Source organism: Eriocheir sinensis, chromosome 3 (assembly GCF_024679095.1).
Source record: "Eriocheir sinensis breed Jianghai 21 chromosome 3, ASM2467909v1, whole genome shotgun sequence".
NCBI lineage: Eukaryota > Metazoa > Arthropoda > Malacostraca > Decapoda > Varunidae > Eriocheir > Eriocheir sinensis.
This window is the reverse complement of record NC_066511.1, coordinates 14208493-14227778: the sequence shown is the minus strand read 5'-3', so window position 1 is coordinate 14227778 and position 19286 is coordinate 14208493. Positions and strand designations below refer to the sequence as shown.

Below are 19286 nucleotides of genomic sequence, written 5' to 3'. Positions count from 1 at the left end.
CACACACACACACACACACACACAGATAGATAAGAGGGTTAACTGATATATATTGAAGTAGTTACTAATAACCGGATTTCTATGTTTCTTCCTCGTTCAGTGACATGTGTATACTATCATAATCTTGCAGTGAGATGTAGATATAGATAGATAGATAGTAGACTGATAGATATGGAGAGATAGATAGAAGATAGAGAGTAACCAAGCCAATATTCTCTCTCTCTCTCTCTCTCTCTCTCTCTCTCTCTCTCTCTCTCTCTTATTCCCCGCTAAGGATCATGGCCTCTTCGTTAATTAAAAGGACAAAATCACCGTGTTTCTGTTCTTTGTGCTGCGTCATTTTCCGTTTTCATTTCTTCACCATTTCAACATACGGTTTGTCACTAATTATAGCGTTCGAGTATCATAGGTTTTGGGTTGTGTTTTAAACTTTTAATAATGCTAACTCTCATTTTCGCCATCCTAAACTGGCTTTCGATGTGTATAAGTGAATGATATTGGCTCGCACAGGTTATAGTATCTTCTGCTTGTCCTGTTTTATAAGTCTAAGCTTCATATCACTTAAGTACTGGCTCATTTATCTAGCTCAGAGGACTTACCATCTTCACACGCTGCCGCCGCTCATTCCCTTCATTCCGTGGCTATTACGTGTTACTGTGCGTGTGTTCGTGTGCCAGTGTGTTGTGTCACCATTTTGTTGCTTGCAGTCCCCGGCGTTGGCTTGGGAGGGAAATATTGACCACCGCCGTGAGCCGCTTCTGCCCTGCGCGGGAGGCTGACGACGGGCGGCTGCGGGTGGCGGGGTGCTGTCCTGCTGGAGGGAAATTTGGTTACCGCGGAGACATCACTGGGTTTGTTGCATTAGTTTTTCTTCGCTTAGATTATTATTCGTGATGTAAGTGGGGGAGTGATTGTCTCTAGTGCCGTTTCTTGATGTCTAGAGCACGACATAGGGGTTATTAACTGTTTCACAAGTAGATTTGCATGTAGCCACTTTGTTAGATATTCTGCACGTCTGACTATGTGAAAGAGTGTCAGAGTAAAGTGTTATTCATATGTAGGCTACGTGTGTGTATTCAGTAGATTTTGTTTAAGCGCGTTAAGGATAATTCATCGCTGGCAAACCAAACAACAACAAAATCCTTGCCTTGAGAGAGAGATCTGCGATGTTGAAATTTGTTACGAAACTTGATTAATGAAACCTTAGAAATTCTCTTGTTCTTAGGGTACCCCGTTGACAAGGTGAACAGACTCGACTTGGGTGTTGCAACGATCGTGTAGGAACAAGATAGGCAGGGGAAACCAAACTACAAGGGCTTACGTATTATAATAGTGGGCGTAGAGTTGGAGAGTGGAAAGATTAGGTAGCCAGACGCAGAGTATAGGCTACCTCCCTCTCTTATGCACAATGGCAGACGCTATCAAGGGAAAGTAGTGTCTGTCCCCCTTTTCAAAATTATCCCACCCCGCAGTTAAAGAGTCCCTCCCCCCCCCACCCCCCGGGCTGGTCATGGTCAAGGAAGGTATCAGACTCAACTTGGCCGTGGCGGCGGGAGGACGTGCTTCGTGCTGCCCGGTTTTCTCACCTTGCTTCTCACTCCCTGCCTGCCCCTCCTCACTGCTGATGCCGCCCTCTCTCTACTTGTCATCTATGGGTCTTATCTGGTGCAGTATTAGTTGAGTTCTGTTCTGATTGTTTTCGTGTGTCTTGATTGTCTTGGTGACTTGTTGGAGATCTCTGGAGGTGCTCGTGTACTTTGATTAATGACCTCGTGGTGCAACTTTGGTATGCGATCTACATAGCCATGTGATCTATAAGAGTCAAATTCTACTTTGGTATGGGATCTACATGTTTCATTTATTTAGTATGGCTTAAATAAAATAGCGTCAGTCTCCACCTTTCTTCAATCCGAAAACCCAGCCTGGACGCGGTTATTGTTGCTGCTTCTGTGTAGAGTCATTGGTAGTATGTAAGCCATGTCCCGCCTGACAATACAAAAGCGTTTGGTGACTATGTTAAGAAAATGACTTATATTTCACCACTCCCCATGTGCTGGGTTGGGATCACAATATAAAGTGTAGATCGCATTCCAAAGTAGTTTCATGACGCGTAGACCGCATACGAAAGTAGCACCGACCTCGTATAGTTGCTTGTCTGCTGGTTGCTCGTTCTTGTTTTGGTCCGCGTTTTGTCTCGTTTTGTTTTGTTTTCTTGGGCGTTTTTATGTTATGGTTTGTCTTTGTGTCTTTGGCTTTCTTCTAGTGTTTTGTGTTAGTACTTATATATTAGTACTTTTTTATTCGTAGTCTGTCAGAGGTGGTGGTTGGGGTCTTGTGTTGATATTTGCTTGTTTGGCCATTCTCTTTTCGTCTCTTCGTCTTTGTGGTTCATTCTTTTGTTTCCTCTTCATATACTTTTATTTGTCTTTATTTGGCTTCAGTCTGATGTGTGGTTGATTGATATTTGTCCAGCCACTCGCAAAGATTCGGGTTTTTATTTATTTCATTGCCAGTTCCTATTTTTTGGTGTATTTTTCCTTCAGTTGATAGTATTTTTTTATTAATTCATTTGAGTGTTTTGAAGCTTCATTTTTTTGGGGGGGAAAGGGGGAGGGAGGGGGGGATCGTTGCGTGTGAGTAAATTCTATCTCCACAGACTCCACCTAATTCTCGTGACAGGTCTCAGGGCATTATTAAAGAGGCATTATTATGAGGTCTGGACACTTTTACAGACAACCCACACACTAACATACACGATGAAGCTGTGGGAATGGTATTTACTTTGATGCTTGATCGTAAACAGTCTCGCAACTATTATGTCATGGCTTACATACGCGCAGTTAAATGAATGATTAGCTAAATTACGTTATGACTCTACCTACGAAGTCTTCCCTCTTCGTTGCTTTGAGATTTGGTTTGCGTTACTTCAGTTGGTTCATTGCTTGTTATTCAGATGTGTTCATTGGATACACGAATGAATAATTATATGACTTAGGGCCGTATTACAAGTCAAATTCGATAAGTTTCGGGTCTCTACAAAGGTCGGTTAGAGGCCGTACTACATGTCCAATCCGAGAAGTTTCGAGTCTCTACAGAGTTCGGGATGAATAACTCTCGGATTGGACTTGTAATCCTAAACCGACCTTTGTAGGGACCCTAAACTTCTCGGGTTTGACTTATAATACGCCCCTAAGATCTACCAATTTACGTTAATGGTAGATACTGAATACGCTTATCTCTTAATTCTTCTTCGTTTATAGTTACTCTTCTCCCATTCTTTAATTAAGTCGGACTTTCGATGATCCTCCTCCATCTTGCTCGATCTAATGTTATTCCTTCCTCTATTTCTAACACCTCCAAGTTGTTTACAATATTAAGTGGATACGAAGCATTTTTTAAACTATTCAAATACATCTTAACCTCCACTATATAAAGCGTCGTGGCTTGTCACTCGCTTAACAAAGACTTATTATGTAGACATCGAAGGGACTATTAGGTTTCATATCTTACAGCGTTGAATGTGACTGATAATGGCTACAGATAAGACGTGATTGCTGAACTTAAGCCCTTTCTGATTCTACGATTATTTGGGTGATTCTCGTGTTTGTTTATGAGGCTTTTGATCGTTCTAAGTTTGTTTTTGTCTTAATTTGTATTGCGTTTATCTGTGTTGTGTTGCTTTGATTTGTGCTGGCCTTGCTAAACTCGCTAACATCTCAAATACCTGATAAACTTAATTGGTAGCTTCTTCTAAATAGCCTGATAAACTTGGTAGCATCTTCTAAATAGCCTGATAAACTTGGTAGCATCTTCTAAATAGCCTGATAAACTTGGTAGCATCTTCTAAATAACCTGATAAACTTGGTAGCATCTTCTAAATAGCCTGATAAACTTGGTAGCATCTTCTAAATAACCTGATAAACTTGGTAGCATCTTCTAAATAACCTGATAAACTTGGTAGCATCTTCTAAATAACCTGATAAACTTGGTAGCATCTTCTAAATAGCCTGATAAACTTGGTAACATCTTCTAAATAACCTGATAAACTTGGTAGCATCTTCTAAATAACCTGATAAACTTGGTAGCATCTTCTAAATAACCTGATAAACTTGGTAGCATCTTCTAAATAACCTGATAAACTTGGTAGCATCTTCTAAATAACCTGATAAACTTGGTAGCATCTTCTAAATAACCTGATAAACTTGGTAGCATCTTCTAAATAGCCTGATAAACTTGGTAACATCTTCTAAATAGCCTGATAAACTTGGTAACATCTTCTAAATAACCTGATAAACTTGGTAGCATCCTTCAAATAACCTGATAAACTTGGTAACATCCTTCAAATAACCTGATAAACTTGGTAGCATCTTCTAAATAACCTGATAAACTTGGTAACATCTTCTAAATAACCTGATAAACTTGGTAACATCTTCTAAATAACCTGATAAACTTGGTAGCATCTTCTAAATAACCTGATAAACTTGGTAGCATCTTCTAAATAACCTGATAAACTTGGTAACATCTTCTAAATAACCTGATAAACTTGGTAGCATCTTCTAAATAGCCTGATAAACTTGGTAACATCTTCTAAATAACCTGATAAACTTGATAAGCTTCCTAGCATCTTCTAAAAAAACCCGATTAACTTGGTAGCTTGATAAACTTGATACTATTATGTTAATGTGATGAATTTGATAAACTTGCTAACTTGATGAAATCTGCTAAACAACTCGTATCTAGGAACTGTTCGACATCACAGACCCTTAGCTGTACACCAGTCTCCTTCTAATGCCTTCGTTCCCTAGATATCATCCATATATGTGAAATCAAAATTGCTTCACAGTTACACCGGTCCTTAAACTCTTGCCCGTGTTAAGGAGGCACATCTTACCTATTGTTAAAGGTTATTTTTCCTTCTGGTGCATTTCCTACAGTGCCATATATCTTAACATCTCTTGCTCTCCTCTCTAGATCATCTTGTCCTCTTAGACCTCTACCTGCTTCACTGTCTCTGCCTCACTTCTCATCACAAAAAGGCCATCACTCACCTCTCCAGTCTCTCTCCCTATGCTTTCTCTCTCCTGTGTTCAATGTTTCCTTCCACTTATCACAATTTACAACCAATCCTCATCTGTGGTGTAGTGGTTAGCATGCCTAGCTATGAATTGCGGGTCTGGGATTGATCCCGACTCAGGGCTCTTGTCGCTCAGGTCATCCAGCTATTCATCCTCTCTTTTGGGCTGGTGGATAAATGGGTACTGGATGAAACCTGATGAAACCTGAGGAAGGAAAACTTTGGTAATTTGGCTGTCAAACTTGCTCTGTCTCAGGGTATAGGGGATTTTTACCCACCACATGCTCAAGGGCCAAAGAGATGGAGATGTAGCTTTGCGTAACCCACTAAGCTTACTAATTATTTAATCTACTTTCCTTCTACAATTCCCTAAGAACCCACTTGATTCATTCTTATCAGTCCTTTATTTCTTCCTCCCTATTTTCTTCTCCCCCGTCACATTCCCTTGCATAACTTCCTACTATTTTCCGCAGCATTCTTTGTGTCACTGCCTATGAAGAAGCTCTGTCCTCCAGCGAGCCATGTCCAAACACTAGATGGCTACCTAACATTGAATACGGATGAGATTGAAGCTCTTTGGGGCAACTAGAATAAATGACTGTATGTGGATGACCCAAAGAGTAGACGACCCCCTCCTTCTCCTACTGATGTCGATATGATGGATGCCGACCCACCAATCGACGAAGACCCAGCCTCTCTTGTCAAGGTTTTAGTAAGTGACAATGTTTTAAAGGTGGGAAGGTTGTTGGTATCTAACAGTAGGAGACTAAACTGTGGCATGTGTTCTCTCTTATCTACTGAATATATTATGAGTGGCACCTACTTTTGTTTTTTTCTCTTATTTACAGAATGTCTACTATGGCACCTATACTTGCATGTTCTCTTATCTATGTAATATCTGATGTGTGGCACCCATCTTCATTTTCTCTTATTTACTGAAAGTCTACTATGGCACCTAGGCTTGCATGTTCTCCGTCTATGTATTATCTGATGTGTGGCACCCATCTTCATTTTCTCTTATTTACTGACCATCTACTGTGTGGCTAGGGTTTCATGTTCTTCTAAACTGACTGATGAAATAGGTTTAAAGGCTCAATGACTTATTCCACCCTGTATCTCACCTGGCTTCAATCTCTCCTCATTTTTTTGCCATTTTCCGATTTCCATGCTGAGAATTGTTAGACTTGTTTACTGCATCATCCCTTCTTCCTTTAGTTCCGTTACGCAAGACTATACCAAAAATTTTATTCCTTCATCCGTGTCAGTGGTAAAGTTTTGTCTTTCATTTTGGTATTCTTAGTTTGATTCAAAGTTTTCATTTCTCTTAAGTGAAAAGTTTCTGCTGCAGCCTAGTTTGTGTCTTCCAGGACCTGTCTCTTAGCAGTCATGATAAGATTAAAAATAGGAGACAGTCACCGCGATGAGAATGACTGAAGCCGAGGTGTTAAGCCAAGCTCGGTTTTTATCATTACCAGTAAATACATTAACTTTCATTTTTTCACACTTCTCTTATCACTTACCAGGCAAGGTTGATATTCTTTACTTTCCTCTAGTTGTTTAGTCTAACAGGAATTGTAGTGTTAACTAATTCCTTCTAATTGTTTGTCTTTTTGTTTAAGTACTCTGTGTTAACCATTGACACTGGTATAATCTGTCCATTTTGTGAAGGCATTTGGGTGTGGCTCCTTCGGGCCTCGGACTGCTAGCATGGTGGGGGTACTACTTGGTCTGACCTCGGGTCACTCCACTTGTAAGCTGCAAAAGCAACATTACCAAGTCTTTAGGGATTTATACAAAGTCACTGTTTTAATTTTATGGGATTTATACAAAGTCCAAAGTTTTTATCCTAAAATAATTATAATTTATAAAAGATTGCACCCAAAATGCCTTTATAAAATGGATGGACCAATCCAGATTTGTTAGACAGGGTATACAAAAGAGTATTAACAAACTTATTTATTTAGAAACAGTTTAACAAATGTCAGTGTCAGTCTGGATCAGATCATTTCAGTCAAGTCCATATTAATTTCATTTCTCTACAAAATACTTTCGGAAAACAATTAATATCTACAAAAAATGTTAAATAAAAGGACAATGGAGGTTGTGGCCCTGGACCACCGTACTGTACAAGTATGGTACAAAACTTGTGTTACAATCCACAGCCTGATCATTATGAAAGACACGTTGACTTCAGCTTGCCCTTGGGGCTGTGCTGCAGTCTTGTGGGCTGCCTGCCCCGCACCACCGCCAACAAAGGTGCTTCCCAGCAGCAGCAGGTCGCTTGAGTTTCAGCTTCAGCTAAAGCCTCTGCTGAACACCACCTGAGGTTTTGTTAGGCTCAGGGATGACTAGAGTCAGCGTGGGTCATCCTTTTTGTCCGGTGGCCGTGGGTGAGCTGGCGAGGCGCCACGCATTGAGGGAATGAGAGGTGGAGGCAGGCCGGGCCCCAGGGGTGGCGGTGGCTGAGGGTGGCCCGGCGCCCCTGGGTGTGACGGTCCATGCATGGAGCCCAGAGAAGGGTGCAGACCGGGACCCGGGGGGCCAGGGCCTAGCGTCGGTCCTCCCTTTAGTAGGGACGATGCCATATGTGAAACTGCTGGGTGTGGAAGTAAGGATGTCGGGGGATAAAGTCCTCCGGTGGCGGCCAGGTGGCGGTGCTCAAAGAGTTCTCTAGCTTGCTGCTGCTGCTGCTCTCTATATCTTTCACTTAGAATGAGGGACGACAGTGGATTGGCGTGCAACAACTGTTCTTCTCGAGCCACCAGACTCATCCGTGGGTCTCGCAGTGGATCACCTCTCAATAGAGCTTCCCGAGTCGCCAGGTCGTGAGCCCTTACTGACATCTCCTGCGCAGAACGATAAGGATCTCTGAAGGGATCACCCCAAGGTCCTCCTAAGTGTGGAGGGACTCCTGGGTATCCTGAAGGCCCTAATAAGCGAGCCCGATCGAAAGCCTGGCTGGTGGAAGTGGTTGCCATGGTGGCAGCGAGGGAGTGGGTCGGCAGCATCCCCACAGACACAGGCGGTGGTGGCAAGCACGGCGGTGGCACGCCGTGGGGGGGCAGGTGGCGCGGCGCTTCCTTTCCGCCAACAATCATCACCTCGTCCTTACCCTCTGGCTTGATTCTGTGGTCCAGCGTCCTGGAGCCGGGCCTGGATCCCGGTCTGGAGTCCGGGCGGCCTTCAGTTTTGACACTGGAGGAAGGTATTACTCCAGGTGGCAGGTGGTTGGAGCCTGGCAGTGACAAAGATGGGTGTGAGGGAGGCTGGTCTTTATGATCAGTGCGAAGTGGGGACCGTGAACTATCTCTCCTAGGCATAGTTCGGTCATGACTAGCATCCAAGGCACGGGCAGCCCGATCCTTTTCAAGCTCGGCGCGGCGCTCACGCTCGCGTTCTCTCTCTTCCCTCTCTCTCCTCTCTTCACGTTCTCTTCTTTCCCTTTCTTCTCGTTCTCTCTTTTCTCTTTCTTCTCTTTCCCGGCGCTCTCTCTCTTCACGTTCTCTGTTCTGTCTTTCTTCCTCCCTCCGCTCCCTCTCGTACATCACCATGTCAGGCTTGATGGGCCAGGGCCCGGCACTGGCTCCATAGGGCGTTGGGGCACGCAACCTGAAGCAGAAAGTGTCGGCGTTAGTATTGACAAAGTTTTTTTCATGAATACTTTCATCAAAATAAATAGTTATGCCTTAAATGCTAAGAAATTAGGAACATTTTTCATTATGTACTTTAGATTTTATTCCATACTTTAGGATTCATATAGTTTGCTTCCTGACCCTTCCTTGAGTTACCTCAGCATTCTTCATGATTCACAGTACCTAATGTAGCAGTCTTTTGTAGCTATCTTCTATTAAATGAAGAACTTTTTTTTTTTTACAGATAATCTTCAGTAATATTTATTTACTAGGAACAATTTTTGTGTAAACACCTTGGTACCATTTCAAAACTGTTCAGAAGCCAGGCTGCATCTACAATTGGGTTTTCTTTGATCCCATTAGAGATAAAAAATCTATTGAAGGTTAGGTTGTTGTAACTGTCTTTGAGAAAGACTGGAGACTCGAATGTAAATAGATGAGGAACATGTCACAGGTAAAACCTTGAATCCGCTGTCATTGAGTCATTATTTAGTAAAAAAACAAAATGGCTAGAATATTCTTACAATACATAATTATGAGCCCATTTGAGTCCCTTTACACAGAAAGGGATTGTTTCTTACAGACATAACCTGGTGGCCAGGGTGTCAACTTCTGGATAGTGGGCCACACACTGATAAAGCTAGAGTTGGCATTCAAGAACTTTGTCCTTGCAGGACAGTCATTCCAACAATATCCCATGACTCTCTCTATTCTGCAAAGGGACTTATTATCAGAAGACGTCTATTTGCACCTTTGCCCTTCTGCACTTGTCTGTCCTCAGGAGAGTCCTAGGCCTATACTGGTCCTGATTCCCAGCATGCCCGGCAGAGAGACTTCCATCAAACTGAGGCAAACCCACTCCTTCACCTCGTCAGCTTACCAGGTATGAACCCTGACTGCTCAGGCCCCTGCAACTTCAGCAGTTGGCTGCAAATCTGCATGCACAACAGATTGGCACACTTTTAAAGCAGGAGGAATGGCACCAGACTGCCATACAGCAGTAACGACCTCATGCAACCCTTGCATCTCTAGCTTTGAGCAGCTGTGCACTGATGCTTCCCTCTCAGGGGAGTGCCACCCAAACGTTAAGTGGTTGTGTCGTGCTGCAGAGGGCTCACTGGGCCGAGTACTTTGTATTATGTGGATATACTCTGAGTGAGCTGCTCCCAACTGCTAGGTTATGAATAATGGATGCTGATTCACCCATTGATAAAACCCCAGTCCAGATAAAGAGGGCTGAGGTTTTGTCCATAAGTAGATTAACATCTTGCATTTGCAACCCAGCAGTTGGGAGATGTATGTTTGCCACATAATACTACAAAATACTCAGCCCAATGAGCTCTCTGGCCAGCCATGGCCAGCACGACGCAACCACTTAACGTTTGGGTGCCACTCCCCTGAGAGGGAGGCTGGTACCTGAGACATCAGTGCACAGCTGCTCAAAGCTTGAGATGTGGCCAGGATGCAAGGGTTGTATGAGGTCGTTACTGCTGTATGGCAGTCTGGTGCCATTCCCCCTGCTGGAAAAGTGTGCCCATCTGTTGTGCATGCAGATTTGCAGCCAACTGCTGAAGTTGCAGGGGCCTGAGCAGTCAGGGTTCATGCCTGGTAAGCTGACGAGGTGAAGGAGTGGGTTTGCCTCAGCCTGATGGAAGTCTCTCTGCCAGGCATGCTGGGAATCAGGACCAGTATAGGCCTAGGACTCTCCTGAGGAGAGACAAGAGCAGTGACAAAGGGGTGCTCTCTCTCTCTCTTTCTCTCTTTCTCTCTCTCTCTCTCTCTCTCTCTCTCTCTCTCTCTCTCTCTCTCTCTCTCTCTCTCTCTCTATATATATATATATATATAGGCTATATATATATATTGTAACAGCTTCAGCATGATTCGATTAATTATTTAACAATTTATGAAGATGACAAAAGCATATACAAGCCTGTTTTCTTTTAAGGTAAACAAATTTCGATGTATCAGCAGAATGATGAGGTTAAGACTAGTATTATAGAGTTATTTATGGTTTGGTAAGGTCAGAGGTCCTTAGCATTCAAATGACCCTTGCAGTTCTGAGGGACACCCCAACAAATACTTAGAAGGATATTGCAATCTCCTTGACCACCCTTCCAGCACTGGTATACTATATCCAGCAGTGCAGTTCTGGGACCAGTAAATATCTCTTAGCCAACTTTATCGGTGCCAGTTGTACCATTAAAGTCGCCCATGACAATGGAGGCTTTGCCCTGCACCCGTGGGCTCTACATTTTGCTCTATATCTAAAATATTAATATTTATGAAAGCATCAATCACAACTTGCCTCCAAGCATCATGAGGTGTTGGTTGAGGCACTGTTAACCCGGCTGGTAAGGTTTCCCTTGAGAACATGGAGCCTGGCGGAGGCCCCGGTATAGAGGTTGGAGTTATGCCACCATGGTGAAAGGCTGCTGCAGCGGCGGCAGCGGCTGATGGTGGCGGTCCAGGGGCCCCACCAGGGTATCTGGTTCCGCTGAGGCCAGGCACTGATGGGGTGAGGTGGGGGTGATTCAGAAGTGGAGACTCGTAACGATGAGAAGGTCCTGCTGGACCAAGTATAGAGGGCCCAAGGTCAGGCGGCCGCGGGAGGGTGGGGAATATTGGCGCTCCAGCAGCAGTCGCCCCAACCCCAGGGCCAGAGGGGGGCCGCAGAAGGTCTGGGGCCCCGAGCTTGGCACTTGGTTTTTCTGGTGTTTGCTTTTGTTGGTGGTAATATATTTCCCAAGCAATGCGGACGTGCATTGCATTCCAACGACCCGTCTTCTGCAAGGAAAATAAGACAAGTTATATCTTAAGTTACAGAGGTCTGCTGCATTAAAGACAACTCCCAAGCTAAGGGATTTTCTTTTATAAGCTTAAAACTATAACAAAATGACTGCCATGAAACTAAAGAATCATAGTCATGTGTAATAAATGATGTAAATCACTTATCACTCACTCACCACTGAGGAACATTAAAATACCCTTGCAGTGATGCCAGCATCTTCCCTCTTAACCCCCCTCTCTCAAAAATATTCAAACCTCCTCTATCAGTTTAAGGAACAATACGGAATGAAGACTAGAAGGGAAAATATTATCAATTATGCCAACTAAAGTGAAGGCAATATTATCTTCTCAATGAAAAAGACTGAGGTTTCCTTCTCCTCTACCTTGGAAGAAAGTTAAAATCAACTTGTTAACAAGATAAAGGAAACAAATAAACAGCAGGAAAGAACATACCACTGGTTTGCGCTGACTGGTTTCGCCAATCTGCAAAACACACAGCACTTGTTAGTTTTAGGATACAAAAATTTCAATAAACTAATTTCTAAACTTTCACATATGAATAGGATCTCTTATGATAGTCTTTACTACACAAAGTTTCCTCACAGAAAGTTCAGAGGAAAGTTCAATCTCCTACATAATTTTCTACCTTCCACAGATGTACCTCAGCATGTTAGTTTCCACCGCTCACATTCGCCATTTCATATGAACTGTTTATCTAGAAATGTTTCCCTTCCTTTTCAGTGATCCCACTGTATTAATCAGAACTTTGCACACTTCCAGCAACTTGACTTCCACACACCACTCTGTTCTCCACTTGACTGCAACATCTGCCACTCGATGAGCGTGGATCCTTGGCTTTCAAATTTCTATACCTTCATTTATATACATTTTATGGTTTCTATTTCAACACTTTTACATTAGTTGACTTTATTGCACCCACAGATGTCATCTCCAAAGGCAGACACTGTAATAAAAACTTTTCCCTAAATAATGTTTGCCTATTTTACACCCTCTTGATGTAGCCTGCATACTCTCAACAAGACCACACTCAGCTTACCAGTGCTCTTACTTTAGTTAATTTATTGCTTTTAACTTACCTTGGGGGCAACAGGAGTGAGGTGTGAAGGGGGAGCAAATGTGGAGGGGGGAGGATGCACCAGCGGCGAAATGCCTGGGCCATAACTACTGCTGAGGTTGCCTCCTGGGCGGTACAGGCTATTTTCCAGGCCCACTTTAACCTCTTTGAACTAAAAATAAAAATTGTTATTAATTTAACATCAGGACATGAGTAAACAGAAAATATCATTAATTATCAGTTTTTTTTTATAATTATCTGTGCAGTTTGTTTCATAATTCATGTGGAGTAAAACATCTTTACTATACAGTGAAACCAAACTGGTGAATCCTTTCCTCCCCTCTGCTCTGCCATACAGTTCCATCACCTGTCTCCTCCTCTCATATGTTAGCTATAGGTGACATATGAGAGGAAAAAAATAGGTGTTGAGACTGTGTGATAGAGCAGAGGGGAGGAAAGGACCTGCGGAAGTCAACACCAAAACGGACTCGCCAATCTGGTTTCACTATATGCAAGCATGACTGCCTGTCTTTGTATTGGTCCTAAAACCAAGGTATATGACAGCTACCATGTTAAATGCCAGCTGAGTAAAGTTACAAATGCCTGTATGGGCACTTCATGGTTCAAACTTCCTGCCAGACAAAGCTCAAGTCTAGTTGTATTCAGACACAGACTCAGAATTACTCACCACTGATGGAGATGCTGAAGGAGTAAAAAGGCTTGATGGGGGAGGCGGAAGAGGAGGTGGCGGTGGCATGTGAGGCAGAAGATGCTGATGGACATGTGTGTGCTGGTGCTGGTGGTGGTGCATCTCTGCACGCAGGAAAGCAGGAGGAGCAGCGAGGCCTCCCAAGCCACCAGGACCAATTCCCAATGACCTTTCTTGCTGGGCCAAAAAACGGGAATCTAGTTCTCTACGCAAGAGATCTGCCTGACCTGTAAAGGGGGGACCAAGGTTAGCATAAATCTTACCATTAATTTAAAAATGATGCCAAATCTAAAATCATGTTGCAATACAAAATAATGTAGGTAGTGCCTTCTAAGCAATTGGGAGGAGTGTATCATCTAATACTCAACTTCCTTCTTCTCTTGCTCTTCACCTCATCTCCTACAATGGCCAGGGTGATTATACACAACCTTGCTTGATTAAAATCTGAATAGGTCTGTCATTGGTGATAACAAAAACGAAACTCTTCATGCAGTACTTACCAAGGGGGTCGGCAGACAGATGTGTGGGTGGAATGAGGGAGGAGGAAGCAAGTTGTTGTTGTGACTGAGGGACAGGCGGTGCGAACATGCCCGATGGCGGCAGTGGAGCAGAGACTGGGGGATGCGGCAGAGGAAAGGTAGGAAGACCCAGAGGCGGACGATTCAAAGATGATAACCGGCTAGAGGTGCTTGGGGCTAAACTTGGGATGGGGCTGAAAAGAGACGGTTTATTAATCATATGAAGTGGTCATTAAATCATTTGATTTATCAATTACATGAGGTAGTCATTGAATGATTTTGTTTATCAATTATATGAAGTAGTCATTGAATAATTTCTGTAAAGAGCAAAGCAGATGTTTACTGAGGCCCTAAACTTGTGATGCTTGCAGTAGTTCACTACTGCAACTACTTAAAAAATTTTGTTTGACAATTTAACTGACAAATCATGAGGTTGATTAGCATAACTATATGAAACTGATATCTCATGACAACACAATACTTTATTACACTGCAATAAAATTATGAACATACTTTGGCCACGAGCGTGGTATTGATGATATAGAACTTCCACTGCTAACAATTGTACTTGCAGAGCTGAAAAGTTTGAATTTTTGTTAGGAATCCAGTAATGTGGCTCATTAATGCTACACAGCAGTAGCGTACAGTATGTATTTCACAAAGCTTTGTTGTTTTGGACAGTACACAGCTGGCTCAGGCACTGGTCAGTCATATATTGGGTGGAGTCATATTCCACTTGGTTTTGCATCAGCTTGATGAAAGGACAGCAAAATAAAATTTGAATTGGTAGGATTTTCTCATACTGACTTCATTTTGAAAAACATAATCTGGAGTGATTTTATTTGAATTATTTATGTGAACATTGTTGCAGTGTCTCAGCTCGCCACAGAAGCAAAGGAGAGATATTGTAACCTTTACACTGGTTCAAGGCAAAACTGATAACAGAAGTCTACTCCAAATAAAGGTAGCTATTGAGAATCCATTGTTTTGATGTGCATGGAAATGGGAGCAGGTAGGTGTTGATGTGGTAGACTAAGGAGAGGTTTTATCATCCTGTTCATAACTGATCTATGGTGCCCTTCAATTCCAAGTCAGAAGCTTGCATGTTTACAACGTTGAAATTTACCTGTTTGGTTTCTTGTGAATCAATAGTATATCAAATATTAAAGAACAATTTTTGTTGTATACATCCTGTGCAAGTAATCACATCTCACTCACCTATATGGTGAAATGTGATGATCCTGAGTCCTAGGAGAATGCCTGGATGAAGACAAGCTTGTTGGGTGTAGGTGAGGGGCAGAGACCTTTGTCGTAGAAGGCGGGGTGGAGCGCGTGTAGCCAGGCTCTACCTTGACCGTGGCTGTCGCTGGCACAGAGTGGGGGGGGTGATGAGTGTTCTTGCTGAGTGGACTTGGTCGCACTGATTCACCAGGTTCAATCTTTACTCCAAATGGCAGGTTAGGTGCTGCTGGGGCCGAGCCTGACCCTGAGACTGGAGCAGCCGGGAGTGGTGGGGCGGCCGCTGGGCCAGCTGGAGGGTTGGAGGCGACGGGAGGAGGCTTGACTGTAGCAGCGCTGGGCGTAGCACCGAGTGGAGATGGATGAGGAGATCGAACGTGATTACGAGGTGATGCAACTGGACTTGGCTTTATATTGTTGTAGTGGTTGTGCTGCGGTGGCGTGGGAGACACCAAGGCACTCACACTGTACTTGTTCACCGGTGTGCCCACCCCCGGACCACCCCCACCCCCACCGCCCACTGGCCCATTGCTCACTCGATTGCCGTTTCCCACATGGTTGTGTGTAATGCTGCTTGGTGTGGTAGTGGCTGTGGTTACTGTGGCGGTAGCGGTGGTTGTGGTGGTGGTTGTAGTAGTAGTAGTAGTAGTGGTGGTGGTGGTGGTGGATGAGGCTACAGGCTGAGAAAGATATTGTGATGATGGTGAATGTGGTATGTGGGGTGCTGGTCTTGGTGGTGCCTGAGGGGGGGTGGCTGTGGGTATGGGGATGGGCGTATGTGGTGTGTGTGGTGTGTGAGGAGTGTGAACTGATGGCGTGTGATGAGCTGCTGGCGAATGATGAGCTGACGTATGGAGGACTGGAGTATTGAGTGACTGCGTATGGTGTGTGGGGGGGTGTAGCGTGGGTGTGTGAGGCGTGTGAGGGGTGTGAGTGGTGGGTGTGGGCGTGGAGGTGGATGTGACAGGCGGTGTGTGGGGTATGTGGTGTGGGTGAGAATGTGGTGAGGTGAGGGACGGGGAGTGTTGTATCGGGGTTTGTGGAATGTGTGGCTGATGAGTGGGCAGGAAGGCGGGCTTGTGGTCCCCAGCAGTGGCTGCAGGAGGTGGCTGGCTGGAGGTGACGGCACCAGTGTTCAGAGGAGGGAAGTTGGCAGGGTAGTGGCCAACCTCCACTGGACCGTTGCTGTAAGAACAAAACATGATTACCTTATGTAATAAATATACATATAAGGTTTATTAGCATTCTTAAGGAACACTAAGCTGGATTTGCATGAACTAATGTTTGTGTAACGAAATGTATTATCACATGCAAGTGTCAAGTTCTCATTTACTAAGCATAGAGATGAGTTTTTTCCTGAAATGAGAAAATTTGTGGGTCACTGTAGCCTTGGCAAGTGTTTGTGAGTTCCCTATGGCTGGGAAAATGCTGATTATCTCTTCATGGCTGCAGATACAGATGTGAACCAGAGTAGATGAAATGGATACATCCTCATGTTTTCCCAAAGGTTTGAGTGTTCTTCATGGACAGATGCAGAGCATGAACTACTGATACTTGGACACTCAGCCTTATTTTAAATTTTTCCAGACCACAGATGATGAAGACTGAAGACATACCTGTAGTTGGGGTGGTGTGGGCGCTCAGTCTTGACTGTGAGTGGCTTGGGTGGGTCTGTGATGCTGCTGAGGCTGGTCAGCACTGACGCTGTGCTCTCTCCAAGGCGACTCTCAACAGATCCTGAAAGATGGGCTTCATGACACAACTGTTTGGACTTGTGGGAAAACACTGTGATGGTACGCCATTACAGATTCAAATGGGGACTTTAAAAAGCTTTAAATAGGTTTTTAAAACACGTCCTAATAATTGTATGTTATATACTGTAAACCATATGCATGAACACCCTACGTACAGAACATAAACTGCATAAGCACCCTACAAAACATTATTTTAATTGAGTATATCATGAAGCGTAACCATTTCAGAATGAAGTACTCATCACATGCTCTCTAATGCACTGGTCAAGTATGAGCCATTCCAGAAATCCTCAGGGCTAACAGTGTTAGCACTGTTCTATTCTGTATTCAAGCTTTATACATACATTACGCTAAGTTGGTGGAAGCAACTCCACACCAGCTGCCAAGTGTGACAGCTGATGCAAACACTGGAACCAATTTCCATGAAATCATCACCAGGCAGCCCAACAACTATGGGCTGTGTTGCTCTATGGTTCGTGGTAAACAAGATTAAAACAATTATTGTCAAGCCATTACATATGTGTTCAACTTTTAATATCTGTACTTTAAAGCATTGCAGTTACCATGCACACCATGCCGGTTCATTTGACTCTAGCAACCCAACCACCCTGGGAATGGACAGCTGCGGAACACTCCCGTGCCAGCCAGGGACAGCAGGCAGACCCCCCCACACAGTCTCGCTCACTGATAATCTGCTGCACTTCACCCTCGTGCATGCTGTGTTGTTTCAGGCCAGGAACTATTTCCAAAGGTCCTCCTTACTCAAGAGCCATCACCACTTTTTAAGGGCACTGCCTATGTCCAATGGTTTTGCCTATTTCCAGGGGAGCCATATTATTTACTCTTATCAGATGTATAGCGATGGAAACACACCATGATCAAGATGAGTAATAATAGATCCCTGAAGGAACAAAGACGTGGCCCGTATGCATCCCTTCATTCTTTCTATTGGGTGTAATTGTCGGCTCTGTGTAGTGCTCGGCCAAGAGGGACAGCTTCTGAAAGTTTCCAATGGAGCCGGCTACCCATCGCTGTATTCACCTTAACAGGACTGGTTTCATCATCACCACCTTCAAGCACTACTGGTCCACAGCAGCACAAAGGCCTTTCCAACATTCTCCACCTCTCTCTGTCTGTTAGTATGCTCCAGTCTGCTCTGGTAAAGACTTATTTAATTTCTCCACATGGTCCTGTCTAACCTGATTTTTCCTACAATACCTGAGATGCCAGACGCCCTATGTCTAAGCTCTTCTAGTGTGACCTCCCTAGTAACAAGCTTCATTAAATCAGATATTGTATCCCTCCATGGCTAACAAACAGTGGGAAACCTCACTCACGCATTGCTTATAGGACTCCCTAACCTTACTTCCACCTCATGACCTGCTCTCTCCCAACACTTGTCCAACCTGTTACATTCTCTATTTACCATATTCTTTTATCTTCCCCAAACAACACCTTTCCCTCATCTGGGTCAGCTAAGCTTCCCCATCATCCCTGTCCTCAATATGTTATAGCACAATCACCACACTTTTCCTTAAATAAAATTCCTTTTCCGCGATGAACTCATATTCTCCATTTAATTTAACCATCCCTCCTATACTATACCTTACAGTTCTTCTCTTCTTTACTATATCACCTTCCTCTTTCTTTCCTCTAAACTCATATTCACCATTTACTTTAACCATCTCTCCTATACTTTACCTTACAGTTCTTCTCTTCTTTAATATATCACCATCCTCTTTCTTTCCTCTAAACTCATATTCACCATTTAATTTAACCATCCTACACAATACCTTCCAGTTCTTTTTTACTCTATCACCCTCCTGTACATCACCTGGTCTGTCTCTCCTTTACTCCACCCCCTCTACAAGCATCACCTTGTCTCTTCCACACATCGCCACGTCTCGCTTCCTTCACTTCACCGTCTACCTCCATCTGACCACGGTGCCATATAGCCTCTGATAGCAACCTGGCACACTTTATTTTCCCATTAACTCACCTCCTGAATCTACCATCTTCTCTACAACACATGGAACTGCTTTTTTTAGAATTACAATATCTGAAAGTTTTTGGAATGCCATGAGAGGCTTTCAAGTAAGAGTCTGTTGTTACATGTATCCTCACCACTGTGCTATACGTATAAAGAACATTACTCTGTCCTAACTTCTGCAATCTTAACTTTCAGCAGTGTGTGTGTGTGTGTGTGTCAGCAGACTCCAGCAGCACCTCGCCCCGGGTCATGATGAACAATGTAGAGTTTAGACAACGCGTGACGTGTCGGTGGCCGCCTCGCCGTGTAACACTACATCTTGCACGCGGCCGCCCACCACCCTCGGCCTGTCAAACCCCTCCCCCCTTGGCTGTCTCCGGCCCACTGCACGCCCTCCATCAATCTCACACTATTCTCGCTGCGCCATTAAACTACCAAGCCCCCGGCAGAACACCATGAAAGACTTCCACCACTAGAATACTAACTCATGGCTTTTCAAACTTCTCGC

At 43.9% G+C, this 19286-nt stretch overlaps 1 protein-coding gene and 1 long non-coding RNA gene across 7 annotated transcripts in view; one reads left to right on the top strand and one right to left on the bottom strand.

Moving 5' to 3' along the window:
• Positions 1–1545: 1545 nt before the first annotated feature.
• Positions 1546–7519, top strand: LOC127005423 (uncharacterized). The gene is made up of 2 exons (XR_007758511.1): positions 1546–1665; positions 5548–7519. It is a non-coding gene; the product is annotated as an uncharacterized LOC127005423 (long non-coding RNA).
• Positions 7018–19286, bottom strand: part of LOC127005399 (proline-rich protein 36-like) — a 155167-nt gene continuing 142898 nt past the window's right edge. For all 6 annotated transcript variants that reach the window (XM_050874214.1, XM_050874254.1, XM_050874223.1 and 3 more), the window contains 9 exons: positions 16651–16771; positions 15014–16219; positions 14309–14371; positions 13778–13989; positions 13257–13504; positions 12591–12740; positions 11947–11976; positions 11012–11490; positions 7018–8683 (listed from right to left, as the gene is read on the bottom strand). In XM_050874214.1, the coding sequence (XP_050730171.1) occupies positions 7429–8683; positions 11012–11490; positions 11947–11976; positions 12591–12740; positions 13257–13504; positions 13778–13989; positions 14309–14371; positions 15014–16219; positions 16651–16771 (3764 nt within the window). In that variant the 3' untranslated portion in view covers positions 7018–7428. The remainder of the gene's footprint in view (positions 8684–11011; positions 11491–11946; positions 11977–12590; positions 12741–13256; positions 13505–13777; positions 13990–14308; positions 14372–15013; positions 16220–16650; positions 16772–19286) is intronic.